This window comes from Copidosoma floridanum, unplaced genomic scaffold (assembly GCF_036245765.1).
Source record: "Copidosoma floridanum isolate Cflo_tuat_1 unplaced genomic scaffold, Cflo_Japanese_pri ptg000006l, whole genome shotgun sequence".
Classification (NCBI taxonomy): domain Eukaryota; kingdom Metazoa; phylum Arthropoda; class Insecta; order Hymenoptera; family Encyrtidae; genus Copidosoma; species Copidosoma floridanum.
Window position 1 is genome coordinate 25360640 of NW_028321883.1, and position 26683 is coordinate 25387322.

Sequence of the window (26683 nt, forward strand, 5' to 3'; positions counted from 1 at the left end):
TCACTTTGTGTTTACGTTGCAGCCGACTCTATCGAAAGGCTGCCAGAGTAGCGAACTGGCTAATTTATTAAAGTAAAGACCTGTGACTAGCCCATAAGTAAGAATTATTTCTAACTCGAACGGCTATCGCGGTTGGATATCCTCTGGTTATCAAGTGTCTGGATGAAAAAAGAAAAAAAAAAAAAAAAAGATTGATTTGATGAATGGTGTAATTAACTATGACCATTAATTTAAAAAACATTCTCGCTACAGAAAAATATACAACTGACATATGTACAGTAGAAAAAAATGTTAATCAATAATAATAATTATGTAATTCCATCGTTGAAGTCAAACTGGTATTCATGCTAAGAAAAACTGTCGAATACAGCTTGTTGAATAGCAAAAACAAAGGGTTTATAATACAAGCCAAGATTAACCCCTGACATTTTGGCTTCTAGCTTTTTGACTTTAGCAAAATTAATCACTAGAATCACATTGTCAACTTTGGTGCTCTATACATATGTGTGTGCGTGTGGGTGTGTGTCTGTATGAATATGTATCAGTGTAAGGGTGTTAATGTATGATCAAATATTAAACATACTGATAATTGTCTTTTTCTGGAAGTAAAGGCAATTTTTCAACACTTTGTTTTAAATCATAGCTGTGCAACCAGTCAGTACTTGGTTTGGCTTGTAAGCCACACAAACTACAATCACAAAAATCGGCAATGTTTTGCAAAGCTCCTCTGTGAAATGGATTGCCATTGCTGAAATGCTTGTAACGACCGGCATTTATACGTTCATTCGTCGTCATACCTAGTACCACAATCTGAAAATAATTAATGTCGTATTTAATATTGAAACTAGTCAATGCTGCAAATAATTTCCAAGAAAAAAAGAAAGAAAAAGGTACATGATACTAACCTGATAGCATTGACAGGCAAGTAGCGTACCAACCCAAAACAAATGAAGGGCAGTATTGGCAGTGACCCACATGATCCAAGCGTCGCAAGTTGCAGCGGCAATTAAATAATTGTCAGCGGTGTGAGTGTTGGTAAGATCTGTCCAACACTCAAATTGCCAATATTGAATACTGGCAGTAAGAATGACGAAACATAGACCATAGAGAGATGCTAGAAATCCTAGAAAGTATTTGTGGTTGCGAGCACCTGTTAGCAAAGCATAACAAAAAAATTTTGGGTGAGAAAAACATTTGATAAGGGATATTTATTTAAATGTTTATCGACCGTTGTAAACAACTTACCAATACAGTTGTTGACCCAAGGGCAATGATGATCGTACCTGGCCACGCATACATCACATACTGAACAATGCTTCGATCGTATTGGTTTGCGCACTAAACAAGTATGGCAAAATAATTGTGGTCCAAAGCCGCCGTTTTCCGCTAATTCGATCAGGCTCTAGAAGTAGATAAAATATCTTAAGTAAACCAAATAGTGGACGTAATTTTTAATACTCCATGCAAAGCTTACATTGAGCTTTTCTTCTTGAGAGACTTTGATTACACCTGGATCGCCGCGCCAAGATTTTAAAAAGCAGAACCAAAGAGGTACTGAACCACTAACTAATAAAAGCCAAAGATACCAGGCTGCATGTATTCCAAGCCAGAAAAGCCAAGTCACGTATATCCACATCTAAAAAGAAGTTGATTAGATATTTGTTAAGGTTGTAGCTATTTTTTATAAGTTTTCAATTTAATGGTTAATAAAAAAATTACGTGCAGTATTTCTGCATGCAATCTATACGTCATGGAAATGCATTAGTTTAATTAGAACAAGATATCGATTATCTGATAAAAAACTCTTATCTTTCAATGATAAACAGTTAATGCAAGAAGTACATGCATCTAATTTTTTAAATGAAATGTATGACATACCTTAGTTGCTAAGTAAATCGACATTGGTAGAACATAACTCAGTCTATCGTCGTAAACGTGATTATTTGCAGTATGAATTACAATGTAGAGAGCAACAAAAGCAAACAATTTCAGCAAGTAATCTAGGCCGCTCTGGAATATCATCCCAATGGCGTAAAATAGTACAAAAGGAGTGCTAACCATGCAATACCATCGTATTCTCTGGAAATAAAGCAAAAAATGCATGATTAACATTATCAGTAAATCTATGAAATGGTAAACCAATTTTTCCTCACTAGGGCATACTTACCTTGTCTCGAAACCAAAGCTTTGTACGACCTTGTTTTTGTTTTATCTCATGACTAAACTTATGTCCTAACCAAGCTGCTCCAATATGAGGCCCCAACAATAGCATTGGGGTCTCATTTTTAAAGTTTGGAATATCCAAGGAAGCTCCATAATGAACCAACGTTTTTATTGCTGAATTATTTTTGGCTATAATTGCCCAATGCAGTGCTGTGTTTCCATATATATTGTCAGTCAAGCTATGCGATGCACCCAGTACGAGTAACAATCGAGTTGGATCTAGACTGTGAAAATATGCGACGCTTAACAAAAAAAATTATTACTCTCAACTTTAAAAATTCAATCTTTCAATTTTGAATAATAATGCGAAAACGATGATCGAGATTCAATTTATAGCGAGAAAGAACATGAAGTAACAAAACGGAACTGTTGAACTTAAAATTATAAAACCGTTTAATTGATTAAGAGTTATTTTTGTCATTAAAATTATTAATTTTTGTCGCAAAATAGATGATACTGTGCTAGTGATACCGACGTACCTTTTAATATTATACGCACTCCACATCAATGGTGTCATGGCACTTCTGTCAGGCGTGTTTGGATTAATTCCCTTTGCAACTAGGTAAGCAATAATGGGTGTTCGTCCAAACTGAGCTGCTAAATGAATACATGTTGAACCTTCGCAGTCACGTAGAGTAGGATTAGCTCCAGCTTTCATTAAAATTACTACAGTTGGCAAATGACCTTGCCTAAAACGGTAAAAAAATTATTTTGATAAAAATGACCATGCATTTAAACAATCCGATTGCGATAATCAAAGAAAATAACCTCGCGGCCCAGTGCAAAGGAGTCGAGCGCAAATCTCCACCTATGGCATCAACGACTGCTCCTTTGGCAATAAGGTACTTGACTATTTCTTTCCTATTGTTTATGGCAGCCCAATGAAGCAGCGTGACTGTTTCGGAGTCTGGTTTGTTGACATCTGCACCTGCCTCGACTAGCTCTTTGACCCTGTCCAAGGCTCCAAACTGCAAATGAAGCGCTCATCAGTACCTTATAGAAGATAATTGTTAAAATTTTCATTTCATGGTACAAGTATACCTGTGTGGCTCTAACGATGTCAAAGGAGCTGCAGTCCTGTGTAATAGGTTGCTGCTGTTGCTCCGGTTGTTGCATCGACTGCAGAGGATCGCAGGGACCAAGCTCCCCATCTCCCTCACCCTGGCAGGCAGTTTGCATTTGCAGGGCGTACATGCTGCTGCACTTGATCACTTCACGCAAAGGAATGCGAGACGATGAGCTGCATCAGGTCGTGCAGATTCATTTTTCAATTGCTACTGTTGGACGGACTAGATGAATGAACTCAATGAACCGCTATGAACTATTTGGGTATCCAAGCTGCTTACGATCCTGTCTTTTTTGCTACTGAGGGTATATAAGTACTTGGATCACTGAACTCTTACTCGAGCTGGAGCTATAATCTGCACGAGTTGAATCCTGAATGATCGAAATCGAGAAGAAAAAAACACTGGCAGCAGCAAGAAGATAAATCAATAATTAACTGAGTAGGTAAATGCAGAGAAGACCCCCTTTCTTCCTCAGATAAGACTGGACTCTCTCCGAAACTTCAGGGGAATCGGGGGTCGTAGGCTCCTGTGGCTGCTTCTGGTTCAACTCAAATACTCAATCAGTTCAATGTCCAGGTACCTATACCTAGGCTCCAGGTCCAGGCGTGTGAACATAAACTGCTCACAGCGCCTCAGCGCCGAATGCGCCGCGCCGAAGTGTCAAGACGACGTCGCTGTCGTCGCTGGTCGCTTGCAAAAAATGCAAAATTGCAAATTACTGCACGTATGATATACCATCAGAGGTGCATTGCACTTTGCGAAAAACAAGTATTTTTTTAATAAACATGCACATTATTGTTCTATGAATCAAGTATTATTCTTAAGAGAAACAATAGAAAATAGCTTTTTTTCTTATTTTTTAATATCGATGACAATTAATATTTTATCGATCACCTGTTCAATTAAAATAGTGAAAATAACAATAAATTCAAATAATCAAAACAGTGTAACTAAATCCATATAAATTGTTGTAAAAGTTTAAAAATAACTATTAAATTAATTAAATTTTTGAAAAAAACTCAATTTGTTTATTACTTATTAAACTCTTCTTGTAACATGATAAAAATATTTGTTTAGAAGTATCACTTGGACAAGTAAGTGAAAGTTGTTAATTATACACTTTGACATCAAATCATTCAGATTTCGGAGTTTCGGACCCTTGATCTTTAGCGAACCATTAGTATTATAAAAGTGTGGCAGTTTGGTTTTGGCATCAGAGTTGGTACTGTTGGTGTAGGGTGTAGGTACTTAATGACACAAACATATATCTGTAGCGATGGTGTATAATCTTTGGTGTCACGTCGAGGATCGGTCAGCTCCGAATTACGCGACAGGCATCGTAAGAATTATGGAGAAAAGTGAGCCGCTATGGTCGAAAATCGCCTGCCGAACACTGGTTAACATCCTGACCCATCCCTTTGACTACGCGAAAGTTTTAATTCAAGTAAGCATCAAGTCCTTATTACTAAATTTACAGTTTCGACCCTCCCAACGAGGTTATGTACAATACACATTTGTATATCTATGTATATCGCTCGCCTCTCCAGCGAAAATTGTGTTGCAAGCTTATGAGTACCTGTTCTTGATAAAGACCAAGTATCGATTAATTGTGACTTGCAGATCGGGTACGAGCCTCTGGAACCTCGACAAACGACTACTCTGTTTGGCAGACCAGCCCTTGGTTTGCCCAATATTTTTCAGTATGGTAAGACTTTTCGTTGACACTTGAAATACTTTTGTTGTTGTTTTTGTTTTCTTCGATTTTTCATCTTTAATCGAATTTTTTTTTCTGCAGTAAAATACATAAAAAATATTGATGGCCTGTCAGGCTGTTATCGAGGCTTGGCACCAAAACTTTGTGGACTGACAATATATGCCATTGTTTTTGACAAAAGTCTCAAACACATTGAGTTCACTGAGGAAGATCGAGATCCTCAGGAAAATGATACACCAGTTGATGATTTACCGGATGAACTGAGGTAATTGAGAATTTTGCTGAAAAATCTTGCATTTTTTAAATATTTTCTTTTTATCGTTACAGAGACAAAAAATATGTTGAAGACTTCTTTAAAAACTTAATTGCAAGGACAGTTGGAATTATTATAAGTCATCCTTTTGATGTGATTTCAGTAAGAATGATGGCTCAGTTTGTTGGAGGAGAAACAAAGTATATGTAAGTTGACAGTTATAAGATTTGTTTCAATCCATAATAATCAAGTTAGTTTTATCAATGAGTAATATATTTTAGCACAATTGTGGGATCTGTTGGAACAATTTACAAAGAAAATGGTATTTCTGGTTTCTTTGCTGGGCTACTTCCAAGACTTTTAGCTCATGTTGCAACCTTAGCAGTAGTCAGTACTTCTACGTATTTAATCAATAAATATATTATTAAGGATAGAGATATGAGAAATTTCACGTCAGCTACCATGACTGTGAGTTGAATGTTTATCATCACATTAACTATTTTTATTTTATCAAATATATAACTTTTTTATTGTGTTGTAGTTCCTTGCATCTACAGTCACTTATCCATTTTTGGTTGTCTCTCAGTGTATGATTGTAAACAACTGTGGGTAAGTACTGTTCAAAACATCATCACAGATAATCAAAAGATAGTTGCTTATAAAGTTTATATTAAATGGTTTTAAATTTATCAGATTGGCGGCAGGCGAACCCCCTATGATGCCAATTTATGTAGACTGGTTGGACTGCTGGCACCATTTGTCCAGAACAAGGCAGCTCAAACGTGGAAGCTCCTTGTTGTGGCGATATTATACCGGTCCTCAAACGATTATTGGTGGCCGGATGTATGCTGATAAAACTAGTTTGCTCAGAAAAATCAATTAAGAAGAAATATTACCAAGTTCACTGCCGGTGTGTATATTTTCGAGTTGAAAAATAATTTATATTGTTATACCACCACATAGACCAAAATGCATTTAAACGCATTGGAAAATTCAACAGTACATAATTACTAAGTAATGGTAGATTGTGTTCTTGTTTCTATGAATTCATATTGTTGTGTATATATTGTGTATTTGAATGGTTTGAATAAGACATTAAAAAAAATTATTGTTTTAACATGAAATTTTTTTAAAATAAACGTTCAAAATAGCTAAAACATTTAATTTGAACTGTTTAAAAACGATAATGAAAAATATCTGACAATCGTGCAAATGAAAAACATGAAAAAGATTTCATGAAATCGTTATTTTTTTGTTCTATCAAAGTTATAGAGCTACTCATCAAATAATAAAATTTTGTTATTAAAATACTTTTGTTGCATTCAATTTTTTTTAAATACTCGTAAAACTAAAGTTTTTTTTTCCAACAGGATAAAAATATTTATTTTTACCAGCAATAACTCCAATACCTCTTTATTTTTTCGTGATATTACATATACGTGTATATATTTATTTACGTGTATATATATTTAGATTATTTTTGTTCGCAAAATATTCTCTATCATTACAATGTGTAAAGATATTTAAGAGCGCAACAGCTGATGATTTACGCTGGATATCAATCATCACACAATTTTTAGTTTTGTTTTTTTTTTCCAATCAGTATTTTCTGACACAAGTTTATATTTTATCCTCTACTACCTAAATCAATAAGTGCGTGTATATAATATAAGTTTGTGTAAAAAACATGGTCCGCAAATTACACTTTAAAATTTATATGCGTCTTGATAGTTCATGCTTCTTTCGTTTCGCTCTCCTATCTCTCTTTAGTATTGAAAAATTGAAAATCTTGCAATAATTCAGTCGATGCATACAAACGAAAATGTTTCTTAAAATTGATCTGTATGAGTTTTTACATATATTCTTTGGTTTGTACATCTTTACATTTTTTTTTTTTTTTTTTTTTTTCAATATGTCTAAAAGTGCTGCATATATGTTTCATAGAGAAACGATTGAAAACTAACTTTTATTGTTTTATTTCAGCTATACATTACGAGTTTTTTTTTTTTTTTTTTTTTTTTTTCATTAAATTTAAGGGTAGATTAACATTAGACTTTTTATTATTCCCAACGAGTGTTTTTTGTGAGGGGCCATTAACGAAGTTTCGAATATCTGACGAGCACGTTTCTTCCAAGTCTTTCATTCATTTAAAAAGGATTAAAAAGTACGATTTCTCGGTAATATTAAAATTGCGAATTTGACAATCAACGCAAAACTCGAGATCAGCTCATTGAGGGTGGAAAATGAAATTAAAAAATTCGCGTTATCCCCACGTACATGAACAAGTACATATACATGCCTACATCTCCAGCTTATATATAGCTTTAACAGAAATATGTATATTTAATTATTATGTATATAATTATGTGTACAAGCATATTATTTTCATAATCACTGTATCCAGTCGTTTCTTCATCACATTTAGTACGTGTATATATATCAGTTAGCGCCTGAGCGTCCAGCGCCCTCGTTTCTCTTTCACCTTGGTTTTTTCCCTATATGAGCTATACTTATATCTTCGTGCAATTTTTTTTACCGAATCTCGTGCCATTAAGCATACAATATAAATCTCTAGACGCACGTAACTATAGCATTCCTCTAAAGGCCGCGTTGATGCAAACTATGTATATTAAGTAACGTAATTATACGTAATAAATCAAAGTATCAGAGCGAATGGACTTTTTTTTTTTTACTGTTACATTAAGCACAAATCAAGCGATACCTATTACACCGCAAGATAGGAGCGTTTAAGCTACGTGGACCTTACATCTCTCTTTTTCCTCGTCTCATGGAATAACGGTTCAATAATATTTCATTGCGCTTTGCCTGTGATTGTCATTGTCATCATCGTTATAGGCAACTGAATCGCTAATAAGTACACGCGTAGAATTGGTAAATTAAAAAAAATAATTATCTCTATGTATAAGGATCGGAATATGTTATTTGGCACTTTCGTGGACTGTCTCGTTTGAAAAATATTAGCTCCGGAGGCATAAAATAATTGATGGAACGGCAAAAATCAAGCTATTACTCTTTCCCGTTGCGTTAATCTCACCGATATTTACATCAAAATGCCCGTAATCTAACACAAGTTGTTTTTTTTGTATTTTTTTTTGTATTTTTTTTTTTTTCAATATTATATACTCTATCCATTGATAAATTTTTTCTTGTACAGTATATATTCGTACGATATCCATAAAATATGTCTACACTCACATGCAACTAATGTAACAATAGGTTGCCGAACAAAGCACGATTAGTAATTGTACGGTTCTAACGACAAAGTTAAAATAAACTCTTTGGATGGCCAAAACAATTTCCTATACTACACGCCCTTCACATTTATAGTTGACGCACACGCGCGCGCGCACAGACATACATAATTATATATATATATATTTGTATGGTTAAAGAAATGCATACCCATTGATAATTTGTGTAAGGTACATATTACATCATTTTTGGATTAGTACAGTTTTCGTCACTGATCTCTTTTGTTCTTACAAAAATAACTCTCAAATTTTCTCGGCCCATGTGTAACTCCCTTTTTTTTTTTTTTTTTTTTGTTTGTTGTTGGTTGGCTTGTTTTGCATATATGTACAAGTTAAAATTTTCCATCAAGAGTGAACTTTTGAAACCAATTCGCGAACACCGAATGTTCGCACAGTAATTTGAAACGAAACAACCAAAACGCGTCAGGTGACGCACAAATTCCCGAGCAATATGAAAATTCTGCATTTCCCCGCTGCAATCGAGTCGAACATTATTTTTCACCGACCCAAGCATCCTTCGCGCATATACACAGGTACATTCTAAACGTCGCCGTTTCGCCTGGCTTTGGCTTGGTTGGCGGGTGTCAGGTCATCGTCGAACAGCGGGTTCTTCACCTCCATCTCTGCAGTCTGCAAGCATAAAAAAAAAAAAAAAAACAACGGTTCATTGAATCGCCCATTTATATTTTACTGCGTATGTGTGTATACGTGCACACGTTTTACGAGCTGTTGGCGCGATAAAACGACCGCTTTTGGGCGTCTGACCAAAATCGATCTTTTCTACTTGACTCGGGTATAGATGCATATATATACGTGAATTACTACTTAAGTATATGGGTGTACTAACCGTCGCGAGCCCGGGGCACTCGTAGACCGTGTAGTCTCCCTCCTCGTTCTCGTCGTCGCTCTCAGCCTCGGACACCGAACCAGCGTCACGAACAGCCGACGCTCTGCTCAAAGCAAACGACCCCACAAAGATGAGCCCAATGATTATCATCATTTTCATATGCAGCGATATAATGAAAAAAAGGACGTACTTTTCCATGGCGATGATCTGCTGCTTTTGGTGCTGGAAGTGGTACATCTGCGCGGATTGGGCGAGCCTCTGGTCACCCGAGGGCGACGCGTCCTTGTTCGGACCCGTCACCCCGTAAGCCGGATACTCCACGTCCGCGGTAGCCTTTGCCTCTCGCAACATCCTTACACATTTTTTTTGTTTTCGTTAAGATATACATACCTATACTTATATTTATTGTACTCGTGTTTTAAGTATACCGCATGTGTAAAATCTCACCTGCACCAGGTCAGGCTGATCAGCACCACGGCGAACATTATGGCAGCGCTGCAGCCCGCCACCACGGCTTTAGCATATACACGAGCAAACGACGTTTTGTCGTGATTAAAATCTATCCCAGGTGGGTATGTAATATTTATTCCGATAGAACCGGTGGCCAATTGACTCACCAATGAGATATACGTCGTTGCCGCCACCGGCGTTGTTGAGCTTGTAGATAGCGCTGATCGCGGGATCGTCGTACTGCTCGGCCCGTCTCTGAAGTCCAGGATCCAAGTTTGGCTGGTGGTACCGCTGGTCGCGCTTGCTCTCGTCCAAAAGTGGCATCTCCGGCGTGCTCGCTTCGACCGCCACGTGGACCGGCTCTACCTCCTCCTCCACCTTCTTGTGGTGCCCGTTGGCGGTGTCGTGGTTATTGGGGTGTTGTTTCACCGGCTGCTCGCCGCCGTGGTGATGGTGCCCTTGGCGATGGCCGACAGCTGCATGACGGGACAACGTCGATCGTACAACGCACAATGCGAAGAAAACCAAGGAAAGAAAGAAAATTGCTCACGCTCGTAGGGAGTGTCGTCCTCGTCCTCGTGGATAAAGTACCGGGGGTCGTCGGGCCCGACGGCTAAAGGCCGCTCATCGTGCACCCTGGACCGGTGCCTGTTGTCGGGGTCGCGGTGGTGCCCGCGATGGAGCCCCTGCCGGCTGCCCGTGTCCTCGTAATGGGTCTCCGGGTAGTCGAGCAGTGGGTTGTTCTTGTTCACCGGCACCGCGAGCACACGCGCCTGTGTTACATGTACATACATCCTCTGGTTACTTCACGGTGCGTGCATGTATGATACAGTGCAGGGGTATGTGTTATACGTACCCTGGCTTGGTCCTCGACGGAGTAGGGCTTGTTCCTGGGCCGGGGCTCGTAGTCGAGGCCGAGGTAGGGCAGGAGCCTCTGTTTGTCGAGCTCGTGGACATAGACGAGGGGATCGACGGCTTGGCGCTGCAGGACGTCGAGGACGTTGGGCCGCTCGGGTAGGTCGTCCCTGAGGAGGCCCCGTTCCTTTTGCCGGGCCAGCTCGAGGAGGTGCTGCTGGTGGAGTTGCTTCAGGTGGTGCTCCCGGCGTGCCTCCTCCTGCAGCTCGGCGAGACGCTCGAGCTGCTCGAGCTGCGGGTGGGCCGCTGGTTGGGGTGGGCCTGGCGCCACGGCCGGGAAGACGTGCTGGGGCTGCTGGTGGTGAAGGGTGTGTCGCTTGGACTCGAGGTAGCGCATGAGGCGCTGCACGCTCACGTCGGGCAGCTTCGGCTCCCTATCGCCTGTTCAGCGGGCAAGGGTTGTTACCTTTTTTTTTTTTTAGTGAAATTTTACGTGCTACCGATGTACGAGTACAAACTAACTGTATGCAATGTTGTTTCTACTTCCTCGTCTTTTAGCATGGGGAATTTTCTTTTTTTTTTCATAGGAGTCACCTTGCGTCATCTCGTCTTTATCTCTCACTTTTGCGTCACTGCGGGAATTGAGTGACTCGCTGTAAAATTTTATCATGCTCTTTCGCGGAGCCGTACAAAAAAGTGCTCGCGGCTTTGTTTTTGCCCAAACTAAAGTTTCCAAGTCCATTTCGACGTGGGGGGGTATTCGCGCGATATACCTACGAGACGCATGGGAATTCATCCCTTACACGTATATAAGTACACCACCACTCGGGAGCAAAAATCGTGTTAAAAGCCATTTCACTGGCAGTAGCAGCAATTGGCATTAAACTCTAGAGTACAGGCTGCAAAGCTATATATTGTATACATCTCGTCCAATTGCGGGCACAACTTTGTCGTACACATATTTGTTTCAACTTTCGTGTTGTAGATAAAGTACAATTGACCTTTTCCTTTCTTTCGCTCTTTTCACGATTAGGTACATTTCGATACTTTGGAAAAGTGCCATTCGTAAACTTTTTAATCTCTGCTCCCTTTTAGGCCTCGAAGAAGAAAAAATGAGAATTTTTTTATATATAAACCTCGATGGCTATTGAAAAAAAAAAAAAAAAAAAAAAAAAAAAAAAGTGTTTGCTGATCGGAGCGAGCGATGTGACCAAAAAACTGTCTGTGCCAACAAAAAGAGGGGACAAACGAGGTCGTTACGACACGCTCTGTACACATGCCAATTAGAGCCCGTGAAGTATACACGGTGTAGCCATCGTCATGCGAACATTGGATTCTTCAAGAACCTGGCCATCATCCGCAACGCGTCAAAACAAAAAAATCGCGCGTCGGTGAAAAGAAAAACGTCCCCTATGGGCATTAGCTCGATTATCAAATAGTCACATTAAAAATTATGAGATTTTTTTCTTTTTACAGCTTGTGCGCTTTTTTATGAAAACAATTCAACTACGACACGCGCCCGAGGGTCGAACAATCACTATATTTATCACCTATACTTGGTGTACATTGGCACTCAGCTACATATACCCATGCAAAACTATGACGACAGTGCCATATGAAGTATACACCAACAAAAATACTCAGAAAAAAAAGGGTCGATAGTACCATTAAGTTAACGACGCGTCTAATAATAAATCATTTCCAGCGCCCGCCGCCGATGGAAGACACACGCATATACACCTATCTATGCGTTGCTTACAATGTATGCTTGACCGCAAACATCACGCAAAGACATATATATATATGCGTATATGTGTTGTATAAACATACTTGTTAGGTGGTGCGAAAAAATAATGAACCCTGTCTAGTCGTCGGGACCCAGGGTGAGGTGTGTTATTAGCAAAAAAGCAATAGCCATACCCCCATCAAGCAATGCCTCAGCATGTACATGTACTCACGTCGTGGGTCATTTTATAAATCTTTACGAGGAAAGGTAAGGTATAATTGAGTCGGCCAGCCCTCGGATTCGTACGCTTGCTGTACAGGTAGACATACTTCGGTATAAAAAAAAAAAATCATGGGAGACAAGCCCATTGTACATCTTATTCGACGCGGTTTTCGACATACATCCACATGGCTGCATCTCTCAAAGTTACGTACACCTATATATGGATAAAGTTCGCGAGCTGCACCTAACGGTATGCAAAGTTTATACGGCCAAAACCATTGTCCCCGACGGCAAAGTGCAAAAATCTACCGGTCGATCGCGCCATTCACCACACTTTACCCTCGAACAAATTGACGTCAAGATGAGGGGGGGGGGGGAAAAAAAGAAAAATAAAATCGGCTCGTCCACACGGTGGATCAAAAAAAAAAAAAAAAAACATGCGGGGGGAGTACCTTGGAAGAACTCAAGTTCAGCTGTGCCCACGTCGAGTAGTAGGCCGGCCATCGTCAGGGCCACGAGCAGCTGGAGCAGCGCGATGGCCCCGCTCGGCCGTCCCTTGAACCTCATCCTCGTCATCGCGCCTCCTGCCCGAGGACACCTGTCCACATGTATTTTTGTACCCACCACCACCAGCACCGCCAACTAATTTGCTCGCTCTTTTTTTACACTATCAGCTCGCCGGAGCTTTCGCGAGGAAAAGCGTGCTTATAATATTATGTTGTACCGATGTGGGAAGCAAGTGTATACTGATACGACACCAAGACACGGAGAGAGAGCCAAGCGGTTGTTTGACTCGCCGGAGGGGAGGGGGGGGTGTAAGTAGTGTGCCTTTTGCGATAGCGTCATTTATCGCGCGTGTATACATATACAGGAGAGGTGAGCTTGCGCGCTTTCGCTCCTTTGTATGGCGTACAACCTGCGTAAAGGCGGATCGGTGGTGGAGAGGAGGAGCCCGCCCGCGCAATCAATACCTTTTGCCCGTCTCTCTCTCTCTTTTTCTATATGCATATATATATGTTTCTGTCTCTCGTGCACGAGCCGAGTGTTTTTGCTCTTTCTTTACCCTTCAGTCCTCGAGTGCTGGCTCGATAAGTATTTTCTACCAGGTGTTTTTATTTTTATTTTATTTTATTTATTTGTTTATTTTTTTTTTTTTTTTCACATGCATACAAGTACTTATATAGGCAGTTGAGGAACTGGAAGGGTTCAACGAGCGATTTCGATCGAATGATGGAGCATATGGAGTCTCGTTGGACGATGATTTTTTTTTTTTTTTTTTTTTTTCTTCAAATCTTGTCTGTTTGTGTCAACTTCATGCTCTATCCTTCAAAGTATACAGTATACAGGGAGAAGGGGGGGGGAGCGAAGACCAAGATAATAATACATATGGGATTTCCCTCCCTGGCAAGGTCACGCGGAGCACTTTTTTTTCCCAAGGCAACGAAAAACAAAACGCATTAAAATACATTTTAAACGATACGCGGTGACAAACTTTCTTTTTTTTTTCCCCACCGAAAAAAATTATGTATAAATGCTATGAGGTATCACTAGGTATCGACGTATCGATGGATTAAACGAGTTAATCATCGGGAGCAGCCGTATGGAAACTATGCGTCCACCTGGAGTTGACAGATTCTTGATAATCCCGAGCGGCTTGTCGATGAGCAATCGACGTTTTCTCATTTTCTCGTTCCGGAATAACAAAAAAAAAATTACCATTTTCAGGAGTTGTATCGATTTTCTTCCCTTATTTTTTTTTTATACACTTCATAACACACTTGTCTGCGTCAGCATGAAAAAAAAAAAAAACCCCTGAGAAGTTGATAACATCCTGCTCCGTTTGATATTGAAGTTACGTCGGCAATTCAGTTGGTATGGGCGTACATGTACGCGCGCTCATGTGGCTGGTTTTTCAGAATATGTGATGGCGAGATGCGGGTCGACGAGCCTCTGCAGTTGCGTTACAGCCGATTCTGGGATATTATCATCAACAGGATGCGCGTCGATAAGAGCCGCGAGTCCTGTCAGAACTAATTACGCCTCTTCTGTATATATATATACACACTGGGTTTCGATAACTCTTATCGGCCACGTACTTTAATATTTGTAATTGATAAACAATTTGTGATTTTTCGGTCTTCGTGTGATTATTTCACAAGTGTTTGAAGCTGTTTACAGGAAAACAATTTTTTCGTTTACTACTCACAGTGCAATATACTTGATGAAAAACTTTTTTTTCTAAGTATATTTTTATTGTTACAAAAAAATATTGTCAACCAAAGCGTTACATGTAGTCATTAAACAAATAATTTTCTCAGCGTTAATAATAACAAATTGTATTTTTTTTAAAAGCTGCAAAAGTATCCGTGATCATTTCTGTTCACGGGATAGATTGGATTATTTTGTTATTAAAAAAATATTGGTTCGTACGGGAAAAAACAAGTAAGACGGTACAAATTTCTGTTTATCAAATTTATTTACAATGCCAGAGGGAAACGAGGGAGTGTGCAGGTTCATGAGTTCGCAAAACAATTAATAATGACGAACAAGTGTATAAAAAAAAAAAAAAAAACGCAACGCAACGGGATGAGTATAATAGAAGAAACAAAAGTCGGTAATTAAATAAAAACACCGCGCGTGCTCGCGTCGGAGGGACGTCGTGTGGGCTTCGATCCAATTCCCAACAACTGCTCGTTATGCGACGCAAAAGGGTATACAGAGCGGATACACGTGCGAGCACACATACAACGTGTATCGCATGCATTACGTGTATACTTGTAAAGCTTACAGAGGAATGTGTGTACGAATTAAAAAAAATATACATGTTTTCTATTTTTCAATACTTCACCACAACGTATAATGCACACACACGTTTCACGGTCTCTCGGTCAGCAAATGATAAAAAATAAAGTTTTTCTCTTCCGATTCCCGTATAGGTATACAATGATAATTGCTTACACTACAAATGCACGCACTAAAGAAAAACGCAGGGAAAACGAAGATGTAACATATTTTGGACGTGGTAGCAGTCTCAAATAAATTATTGCAATCGTCTATATATAATCTCTTCATGGTTCCCGAATTTTTATTTTTCTTTAGGCTGTCCGTCAATCAATCGTCATCTGCTCTACTTTCTTCTATACATATATTTTTTTTTTTTTTTCTTTCATCGAACAACATTAAATCTAGAAAAAAATATGCAAGCTCACAGTGCTATTCGTATTTATGTGTTTTTCGTATAGTCGTCCCGTAAATACTTACGTGACTGTGCAATTTTTTTTTTTTTTTTTTTTTTTTCTATACTTATACGTGACGGAGGTGTCGGCGAAATAATCTCGTTCAAACGAGGTAGTCAACCTTGCGATGTACTTGTTTGCGTCAAATCTCAATTCTTTTACAGTACAATATTTACAATTTCGTACGGTTAAAAACATTTGATACAAAAGGGTAACTTTTAACAAACATTCTATTGTATTGTAAATAAATTCTAAATTTGTTGAAAAAAATGAAAAATTCAATCGATGAATTAACGCTACGAAGCAACTTTGCAAAAATACTCGTCCGTAAATAATGGTGTGTTGGCACTCACGTAATGTAATGATTACAATAATTATAAATTACAAAGGTATTTCGTCCAAGTCTCTTAACTCTTTGATCTGTTCATCTTTAAGATTTTTTTTTTATTTTTTTTTCTACACCTTATACCCTTTTATTTTCTATATATCTTTGATAATACAATAATAGTCGTATATTTATAATATATATTTTCTCTTTTTCCGGTAGACTCTACTCCAGACAGAATACACGTTTTACTTCCGCACAATTCACACACGTGTTATATATTTTCATTTTGACTTGCGAATATGAGGAAAGGAGAAAGGTCTTGCGATACTATTAACAAACGTAAAATGTTTATGTACACACGCATAACTTTGCTTTGCTTCGTCTCTTCTATTATTTTGTCCGTCTTCCTAACGTTGCATTAATTATTTATATGTATATATACTACTAAAATTTACTTTCCATACAGATAGAATACATCATATATTTATATAGACACGAGGTTCGTTGATATATTACGTTATTATTCAAATGAAACACAACGCAAAAAAAAAATCGTTTGGTTTTACACATTTACATGTTATACTTACGTACGCTTACATCTTTGCGCTGTACATAATATATATCTCTTGTACTTAGGTCAACTTAGCCACTAAGTGGACATTTATTTTTGTTCCTTTTACTTCGGGTCTCCTTTTAGGACGAGCGTGTTATTTTCGTGATTTGCGAAAAAATCGTATACATACATTTTGAAAAATAATAATATAGCAGTTTTTAATTTACTGTTAAATTTTTTTTTTTTATGTTTACTTTCCGTTGTTAAATAAAATACCTTATTTTTATCAATAATCTATGGTAGATATTTTTTTGGGCAATACTGATTTCAAGAAAATACATCACCTTCAATATACAAATGACAATTCCGAAAATATTTATTTTTTGTAAAAATATGCTGATATCATTGATATACTTTTGAAAATCGTACAACAAAAAAAAATTTCAAATTAATCGTTAAGGTTATTGAAATCTAAAAAGAATTCTATTCACTTAACTCTCAAGTAAAATAGTCCTTTAATATTTCCACGCATCGTTGCTCGTACATTTTTTACACGCACACGAATGTCACTACCTTTTTCGGCGCAATAGCCATCATACACGACAAAGAGTCTGTCAGGGAAAAACGCCTTTTATACATATTTTTGTTTTTTCAAATCGACTACTTCTAGTACTTTGAACACGTACTTTTGTTTGTTTTTCTTCATAGCAACTTACGAGTATCACTATTTATACGTTAAATCGATGACACAGCGAATTTTTTTTAAGAACAAATTAGTGTCAGTCATTGAAAAAAAAAAGTATTATTGGTCAAACTTGTTCAGAAAAACTAAAAAGTAACAGTATAACTTTGTTTATATTGAAATAAAAATGCAAGTTAGGCAACAGCGCGAGAGGCGAACATCGTTAGGCCTTGACAAAAGCACGTGATTAACAAAGAAAACTAAAGAAATTAAAATTTTTATAGTTTATTCGTTTTCATTTCTTCCTAATAGCAGACATGGACAACAAGCACTGGATTAAAGCATTACTTAATCTAATTGCACTATTATTTTACATACTAACGTTAGTAATAACAATATGAATAATAAAAAAATACTGAACACATGCCTCATATTAAATACAATAATGTGTGTGTAGAAAAATATCGTAAGATATGTTTTTTTTGTGTTTTATCTTCCGATGATCGCTAAATGTTCAAAAAATTAGTACACCTCTGTCCTCGTTGTGATTAGCCGATTTTGTTAATTTTTATTAATAAGCCCCAGTAACCGTTGTAAGAGTAATATAAAAATTAATTTCAAAATAATTATTTGGTAATGAATGTATTGAATCAAATTAAGAAAAGAAAAAAAAAACTCAATCTTTTGCAATTAAAAAAGTTAAAAGTGTATTTCTTCTTTAACTTGTAAGAATTGACTTATATTATTTATGCTGGAATATCGCTAAAGTAGTTTTTAATTATTTGTAAAAAAAATAAGCTTGTTATGCGTACAACACATGTACACATTATATATTTGTCTAAAATCAGTATACTATTAATACATACATACATCGAGAAAAATTAGTAAAATGTGATCAGCTAACAAAACATGGTTTTAAAAGTCTAAAAACTTTAAATAAATCACATTTTACTATTTTTCTGTTTTTTTTTTTTTTTTTTTTTTTCGTGCGTACTTAAATTAGCCCATGTCTGTCGAATAGCATTATATTATGCTCTCAGAATGATTGATTTTTTTATCTGTAATATTTTTTTACTCCATATCATTCGAATGTAAATAAGATATATAAATAATAATTTAAAGATTCTGTCAAAATTTTAAATTAATATAGTATAAATTGTAAATTTTTTTTCAATTTATACAATTCTAATTATACTCAAGTGTTTTATGTTTTCATCAACTATTTTTATTCTTTAATATTTTTAAACACTTATTTGTGAAATTTCAATACAAAAATAAATATTACGATTAATAGCTTAGCTAATGAAAATATATTACGATTACGTATGCCTGGACTAAGAATTACTTTAATCGTACTATCACAGAAAATTTTTTGCAATACTCGAAACATCGAGTTATCAAGAAAAAATTTTCATGACAATCAAATTCCTTTGAAGTACATATAGTACAAAATTTGGTGTTTCTTAGTGCAGCTTGTAATTTTATAATTTTATGATCTGTACACTATTTGAATACTTACATATTGCTCGAAACGTTAACCACCACTTTGAGTGTCCAAATTAGAAAAAAAAGTCTTCAATACACCGAATCATTTTAACTGTTTTTTTTTTTTTTTTTTTTTTTTTCAACCTGACATATTGACAAATTTATACATTCCCCTGAATCGAGAGAAAATTGACATAAAAAAAGAGGGGAAAAATTGCAATGTCAATCCGCAGTTGATCCCAGTCGCCGAAACCGGTGCACATTTTCTCAATTCGCTTGAATGACTTTCACACAATTTTATTATTTACGTAACGCAAACAACACCAACAAATCTAGTATAGTAAATATAATCTTTCGGGTTATTATTGCTCCTATCACAGATTACAGAACAAATTACAATTTTACCAAAATATATATACTCTCGGATTCGTCCAAACAAATCAAGAAAATATGCCCGAAAGATCCACGATTCTTTTTATCATACACAAAACTCTCACCACCGCGTGACGGACACGCTATTTGAATTTTTATCGAAAAACAGTGCAACAACACCGCGCTTCGAGTAGCCTGCACACACGTCTTTCATCCCCAACTCCAGATTTTTTTTTTTTCATTAAACTTATAAAAATATAAAAAAGTAGAAAAACAAAATCCTTGCACATCGGCAATGTAAAAAAAAAAAAAAAAAAAACGAGCAATGAAATGTGGCAAGGAGTAAAAACCTGCCTTGGTTTTCCAAGGAGGCGCACAATAAATAAATAAGTTATAAAGTAGAAAAAAAAAAAAAAAATGGGGAATCGTGTCGAGTGTCCGTCCTACTTGAGGTCGACCTCGGGGCTGTCGAGGGCAAAGGGCTTGAGATTCTCGGCAACCGGCGTCTGATCCGGATCGGCAATCTGGATGCGTATGATGCCCGACCGGTTGTTCACGCCGCTCATCTCGAGGGACCTCGGCAAGGTCCTCGGCATCTCGTCCTTGTAACTCCCGATGGCCGTGGGCGTGGGCGTGCTGGCTCCAGAGGGTTGTAGGCCGTAGGGCACGTAGATCCTGACGACGTCGGGACTGGGCTGGTGGGAGCTGGCCCTCGGGGTGGGCAGACCCCCGCTGCCGGCTGAACTGTTGGATTGGGTGTCGAGGCTGTTGTCGAGGGCCTGGCTGCGCGTCGCCGAGCTGAACACCGAGAGATCGGCCGTCGAGGTGACCGAGGTGTCGGCCAGCGAGCGCCTCGAGCCGTGCGGCGACACGCAGCTCCCACCGTCGGCCAGGCTCGGCTCGAACGAGAACTTGCTTCCTGCGCACATACATACACGTGTATACACGTTCACGCCAACCCCGTCAGGGAAAAAGGCGCTTTTTTTTTTTTTTTTTTTTTTTTTTTCGTGACTTGGGCGGCATTCCTGATTTTTGAAGCTTTTTATTTTGGCGCTTGCTGCGGACGGCTAAGCTTTTTTGGCGAAATTTCTCGGAGTGATTTAGGTACATGTGCAACTGCACTCTAGATTTTTTCAACTTTGTAATTGCATTGCAAATCGATACACCGATATGGGGATTTGCTTTGAATAATTTTAATTTCAATATTCATAACGTTGCACGGAAGGTGAGTATTGTATATATATATTTCATATGCTGAGAGAAGGGATGATGGTTGAGGCTTTCACTCCGAGAAATTTCAAGGAAAAGAGAAAAAGAGCAAAATGCAATGATGAAAATTAATATTGATAAATACAGGTAAAATCGCTATCAAACATGCGGTTATATAATTATACAGTTCATTGATACCTTTGACTTGAATATGTACAAAATAAAGTAGGAATATCTTTGGACGACCGATTTATATTTTTCAATTGTTTTTTGGGCAATATTAGTTTATTATCAGTGCATAAATAGTTATTAAAATAAATAAAAATTAAAAAATTAATAAAAAATAGTTGACTGTACATAAAAATTCCAAAGTCATGCATGATGAAAAATAAAATTCTGTTTGAAAAAAAAAAAAAAATAAATAATAAAAAAAAAAAATAAAACAAGATATTAGTGATTTGACAAGTAGAGATTGTTTTTTGATTATGTTAATAATGACGCGATATTAAGAAGTCCGGAGACATGCGTCGATTTCGTCAAGCCTTTGCATACATTTGACCAAAGAGAATTTATTGATGCCACGCATGTCTTCATGCACGAGGAAGGAAAACAAGTTCTATCCTTACATAGGAAAATAAAGAGCATCAAGCAAACGTAACAAGTGTTAGTTGGAAAAGTTAAATAACAACATTAAGGGTGTGTAAAAGTCATTTTACCAAGTTTAATTGTGTAATAATTTTTGTTATTGACATTCTTTCTTGTAGACTTTTCTTACATGGAAGTATTTTACAATAAATTTGTACTGCAAGATATTATTTAAAACTATCGTAAGTTTTTTAATTACATCAGAGTTATGTTTTCGCGTACTTGGGAATAGTAATAATTTTACAATCCCTTAACGTGCTTATTACGACGTGTTTTTTGTCTCTTCTCGAACAAACTTAGCAATACTTTTAATTCCTACATACAGTATTTTATTGCATTACCCTTCATATAGTACGATATAAAAAAATATACAAATTAAATATACAAGAACACACACATCTACTACAAATATCGACTATTTGTCCAACCAATAACGTTGAACATATTATCTACACTAATTTAATGAGATTCAAACTAAGGACAAGAAAAAATACAACTAAACTAAAAAAAAAAAATTTCTTTCTTTTTTATTTTATGTAGGTCACAGTTACTTTTATTTCTAATTATCTACATGGGATCTTTGCAACTAATCTCTATCCAATGAGGGTTTCCGTTTTCATTCTTCTACGTGTGGAATGATTTAAAAAAGACGCCATCTCGTCTCCGCGTTTTGTCCAAGTTGTACGCTCGAAAAGGCACTAAATGTCCATACGTAAGTTAAAATAAATATTATTATTTATATTAACTAATATTAATAATTTATGAGTATTTGTGGCGCTTCGCGATACATGTACAATCCTTTTATTACAAACGTTTTAATTATTACAAAGACAAGCATACTTGCATTTAAAAATATTTATGTATCTCTAAACGACTATAATGACGGGCTGTTGTCTCGCTGACTTGATATGATCGTTTATGATATGATCGATCCTAAAAGTTTTGAAACGAGTATAATCAACGTTATTCGAGAATCAAGAACGACATAAAGTGTCATTAGTTACGCGAATAGTGTGTTAAACATTTTTAAATGCAAGATATATAAATGCAAATTAACGTTTTGCAAAATTTTAACGTGCACTTCTTCAAAGTATTCGATGTAACGAGTTTTAATCATACACGATCATACGTGATAACGTACAAATCCCCGATTAGCCGAAAATGCATGTGCGTTTATTTATAAGAATTGTTAATTTAAAGGAACGTGGAATAGGATAAAAAAATAGTCAAAAAGAAAAACGAATCTTGAGATTCTTCATAGCCGAGTGTTATAGATAAGTATAACATTAACGTTCGAGTCGATGCAACTACTATCACATACAATGTCCTTGCCGTTCGTGTTATCAGAGTTATTAGTAGCGGTATTATTGGTAGTAGCAGTAGTAGTAATAGTAGTGGTGGTAGAGGTATTGGTAATAGTTGTGCTAACAATGTCAGTTGTGTGTGTTTCGCGTTCGTGGTCAGTGGCGAGAAGGGACTCACCGCCGCAATTGTTGGCTATCGCTATTTCCGTGGGCGTCACATTGCTCTCGCGGTTCTCCTCCTCGATTGTTACGGTCTGTCGTCGTTGTATCGTTTCTCGCATCAGCTGCTGGGGCTCACTGAATTCATCTGCTCTTCGGCCTACCTGTATTTCGATAAATAAAAGAGAGGAAATCATTAACTATATCTATTTTCGACAGCAGCTATGAAATTTGTTACGTTATATCGTAAATACAATATTAATTAAAGTTGAAAGTATAACAGTACCTTGCTGGTGAAGGAAGGCTCTTTGAAAGTTCCAAACGGCTGTCGGGGTAATTCGTGGGGTAGTGGTGGACCCGCGTAATCGAGCTTGGCGCGTTTCAACTCCTCCATGCTGCGTTCAACATTTTGTATGACTGTATCGTCGTCGTAGTCAAAATTTTTTTCTAGTTTTATTTGAAGGTAATTGCAAAACTCGTCAAGACTCTCCATCTTCATCAATTGACGCTTGTGCATTTTCATTATCGTATACGCTACCGCAGGCAAGACTCGGTCACCTTCCAATAGAAATATATCCCATATTCGAAGACCAAGACTGACAGGTGTCTAAAAATATTTACTTTCGTAAGATCAATGTTGTTTGTTAATATAAAACTAATTAGAAAATAAAAAAAAAACATACTCTTTCTTGAAAAACGACGAAAAACCACTTCAACGCATAAAGTATGGAGTCACAGCCACACTCGTCTAATTTTCGTTTTAACTTTGGAAGGAACTTAGACATTATTTTGTCATAATGTTCTATGTATCGATTCAGCTTTGGAAAACCATCCACGTAAAATCCTGCATGAAATTGATAAATTTTATTGAAAAAAAAATATGTAAAATCAGATGTTGATAAACTTTGTTTTATAATTAAAGTTGTACCGTGCATGCTGTACTTCTTATCTGTAAGTAGAACGGATAGTCCCCAAAATGCTTCTTCTTCATCCATATACAACAAAAGTAATCCAGCCAGCACAGACATACCTTGGCAATAACCAACTTCCATATTGTACATACTATATGCTGCCAAGACATAAAACATGGACCTTTGTTTAAGACTATACCTCTCTCTGAAAATAACCAGGCATTATTAACATATTTGATTGATAAATAATTACAACATTTGATTTTTAAAATAATTCTTTGTTTAACAGCTCACCTATAATTAATGTGATCTCTATATTGTCTAGCCACATCTGCATCAATTTGTCTAATTTCAGTGGACCACTTTCTAGCAAGGTCTAACATCTCTTGATACTTGCCAGCTTGCTCAATTTTTAATTTTTCTATACTTAACAGAAGCATCCAAACTTGACCCCTATATCTGTCTGGTATCCCCTTATAAATCCTACGTCTTAATTTCTCTTTTGTAGCAGAAGAATCCCAGTAGTTAACCATTTTATCCCATTTCTTTAGCCTCTCCATCTCAACGTGATGAGACTTGATTTCATTCTGATCCATTTTCTGTGGTAACCGCTTGTCACTAGGAGAAATGAAAATTACCATCATTGAATACTAGTATGAAAAAAAAAACAGTGACTGATTGATAAAATAGTTTCTTACTGAATAAATCCATATCTGTCTGTCGTGTGGTAGATTTCATACGCTGGATCTTCCCAAGGATCAATCTCAGCTCCTTCTCTGCCCCGGTCATAGCAGTTGAATATTCTATCCCTTTCTGCAGCAGACCGTTTTAATAATTCGTCCTCGTTCATTCCACGCTTGAGTTTGTGTTAGACAAACTTGTAGGCATGCCGATTTGCTAGTAATCGTTCTGCCAACATGTATGACTAAGCAGCACCATCTACAAATAAAAAAATAACTCAATCACTATTGAAAACGTCACTTAACAATTATTTTCTCAACTAATAGAAAGACTCGTTTTCTTATTTAATACTTTGTTCCATGTTTTAATAGTAATAATTCAATTTAAAATTTCATCAAACATATTGCGAATTTTTACTTTTGAAAAATTGTATTCTCTTAAGTTGAATATCTCGTATCCTATGTAATTCTACATCTAGATATTCAACATAGATAAGACCACTATTATCAGTTCTTAAAAGATAAGACCAATGAAAAAATGTATGCATAAATCCAAAACAGCACTCGTCTATTTAAAAGTATATATAGACCAGGATTTTTTTATTGATCAAAAAACTAAAGCAATGTATAGTTTTAATGAGCTATTAATGTAGGTAGAACTATACTAGTAGATGTAAAGGAAAATTTGATAGCTGTAAGTATCTCCTCTCACTATCACATAAACAGTTAACTAATTCAACTTGGAGGTGTACAAAGTATGTGTGAATGCATGTGGAAAGTGCAGAATCAGCGTAATTTGAGATCAACCAGGGACATCTGTTCCGCCTTCAATCATCCATTCTGCTATCCCAAACTTTCATCCGAGGCCTTTTTTGTATGATCAAAAAAATTTAATGACAACGTCACGCTTCGACGAATTTTTAATTTTCGACGATCATTTAAATTATTGAAAAACGTCAACATCCTGAAAAACTTGAATTCAATTGATCGCTCCACTAATTATTCACACGTAATTGGCAACGTGACCTCAGTCATAGAGTAACGTCGATAATCAATATTGTTTAGAAATGTTTTTTTATTCAACGCACGTCAGCTGATTTGTTCGCATACAAACAGATGGAAAATCGTGAAGACGCGGTAAACATTCGCTTGAAAAGTTTATTAAATAAAACTCACCGAGAACCATATGAGAACACACGTAAAAACAATAGTGCACCACACGAAGACCGAAAAAAAAACACAATCTGGAACCCACAGTCCTTACTTATATCTCTCGGTAAATACATCCGTTGATACACTTAATAATTTTTCAATTCTTTCGGTAAGCATTTCTTGTAAAAAAAAAAAAAACTCTCGACACCGCGTTTCCAGCCGAAAACAGATCACCAACAGAGCACGTCCACTGCACGGTTTCCACCCCCCCCGAAAGAGAGGTCCAGATATATAACCCCTTCTGAAAGATGTGTAACTCCAAATGATAAAAGGAATAAAAAAAAAAAAAAAGAAAAATATCTGCATGCAGGTATATAATATATAATACGATTCGTGGCTAGTGTATGAAATACACTTACGCGGAGGTGCCACATAGGTAACTACCTAAGTAGGGATGTAAAGAATACAAGAAAAAGAAAAAAAAAAAGAGGAAGAGAATGTGACGACGACTATATACACTCGGGTCGGTCCGGAGTCTCGATCTCTTTCTCTCTTGGAGGAGGCGTAGTGTATATAATGGTACTCACAACTGTTGACAGTCGTCCGTGCGCCGTCATGTTCGTGTTTCCGTAAACCATAAGTTATGCGTGGGTACTGCGTGGCTTACAGCTTTCTCTTTGGCTCCGTTCCTCTCGGCTGCTACGGGGCTTTTATCTCGACATAACTGTCCGTCTATTATTGTTCCCTCAGGAAAGTTGTTAAGTTCTCAGTAAGTAGGCCTTTATTTCCCCGATGCAGGCAGGATCAGCCGATTAATCGGCTTTTTTTTTTTCGGCTCTCCGGCGAAGGGGAGGGGTTCCGTCTTTTCAAGCAACTTTTATATCGTATGATATTACACTGTGTCGCGCAAGCCCGCACAACTGATGGTGATAAACCAAGCACTGCACTACGAAAAATTATAAGTACATTTGATTTGCACTCGCGTTACAACTCACAGGCCACGGCTCTTTTGCGGGGCCGCCGCTCTCTCTATCTCCTCGAGAGAGTTTATAGTGAAGAGACAGAGAGGAAATGTCGTATACGCGTATAGCGGTATAAATACCATATATGATATTATACACCTTCTGTAGTCCTTATATATTTTTCTCTCTCTTATCTTCTTCAACGGAGAGCGACTCGAACAATGAATTAAATTTGCTTGCTCTCTGCGATGAATTCAGATTCAGATGAAAATGTTGTTCATATTTGTAATGTATATATCAACAACAAAAAATATCAATTGAGTTTTATGTAAATACTAAATATGACTGTATGGAAAGGTATTACGACATATATATT

General features: G+C 37.0%; 4 protein-coding genes across 8 annotated transcripts; 1 reads left to right on the forward strand and 3 right to left on the reverse strand.

The window, feature by feature from the left end:
- Positions 1 to 169: 169 nt before the first annotated feature.
- Hip14 (palmitoyltransferase Hip14) lies at positions 170 to 3907 on the reverse strand. 3 transcript variants are annotated; one of them, XM_014363388.2, is made up of 9 exons: positions 3265 to 3907; positions 2992 to 3191; positions 2703 to 2912; positions 2168 to 2447; positions 1879 to 2079; positions 1475 to 1636; positions 1246 to 1402; positions 906 to 1150; positions 170 to 810 (listed from the first exon to the last, which is right to left on the reverse strand). In XM_014363388.2, the coding sequence occupies exons 1-9, from the start codon at positions 3415 to 3417 to the stop codon at positions 574 to 576; spliced, it is 1845 nt and encodes a 614-aa protein (XP_014218874.2). In that variant the 5' UTR covers positions 3418 to 3907; the 3' UTR covers positions 170 to 573. The 3 variants fall into 3 exon arrangements, with proteins under 3 accessions (XP_014218874.2, XP_014218873.1, XP_089455005.1); XM_014363387.2 differs by having other exon boundaries at positions 2168 to 2465; XM_089598879.1 differs by having other exon boundaries at positions 2168 to 2481; positions 2692 to 2912.
- A 600-nt stretch (positions 3908 to 4507) lies between these two features.
- Positions 4508 to 6528, forward strand: LOC106647190 (mitochondrial carrier homolog 2). Its single transcript, XM_014363474.2, has 7 exons — positions 4508 to 4734; positions 4911 to 4995; positions 5086 to 5269; positions 5332 to 5463; positions 5539 to 5725; positions 5799 to 5866; positions 5951 to 6528. The coding sequence occupies exons 1-7, from the start codon at positions 4567 to 4569 to the stop codon at positions 6138 to 6140; spliced, it is 1014 nt and encodes a 337-aa protein (XP_014218960.2). The 5' UTR covers positions 4508 to 4566; the 3' UTR covers positions 6141 to 6528.
- Positions 6529 to 8880: 2352 nt separating this feature from the next.
- LOC106647189 (uncharacterized) lies at positions 8881 to 13397 on the reverse strand. Its single transcript, XM_014363473.2, has 8 exons — positions 13082 to 13397; positions 10683 to 11122; positions 10377 to 10599; positions 9994 to 10302; positions 9824 to 9890; positions 9567 to 9728; positions 9377 to 9479; positions 8881 to 9159 (listed from the first exon to the last, which is right to left on the reverse strand). The coding sequence occupies exons 1-8, from the start codon at positions 13203 to 13205 to the stop codon at positions 9070 to 9072; spliced, it is 1518 nt and encodes a 505-aa protein (XP_014218959.2). The 5' UTR covers positions 13206 to 13397; the 3' UTR covers positions 8881 to 9069.
- A 6292-nt stretch (positions 13398 to 19689) lies between these two features.
- On the reverse strand, positions 19690 to 26397 carry RN-tre (USP6 N-terminal like RN-tre). 3 transcript variants are annotated; one of them, XM_014363469.2, is made up of 8 exons: positions 25933 to 26397; positions 24212 to 24452; positions 23808 to 24131; positions 23531 to 23718; positions 23286 to 23446; positions 22889 to 23209; positions 22622 to 22766; positions 19690 to 20204 (listed from the first exon to the last, which is right to left on the reverse strand). In XM_014363469.2, exons 2-8 carry the CDS (start codon positions 24361 to 24363, stop codon positions 19729 to 19731), a joined length of 1767 nt encoding a protein of 588 aa, XP_014218955.2. In that variant the 5' UTR covers positions 24364 to 24452; positions 25933 to 26397; the 3' UTR covers positions 19690 to 19728. The 3 variants fall into 3 exon arrangements, with proteins under 3 accessions (XP_014218955.2, XP_089454656.1, XP_089454657.1); XM_089598530.1 differs by lacking the exon at positions 25933 to 26397 and adding an exon at positions 25370 to 25604; XM_089598531.1 differs by lacking the exon at positions 19690 to 20204 and having other exon boundaries at positions 21303 to 22766.
- Positions 26398 to 26683: the final 286 nt, after the last annotated feature.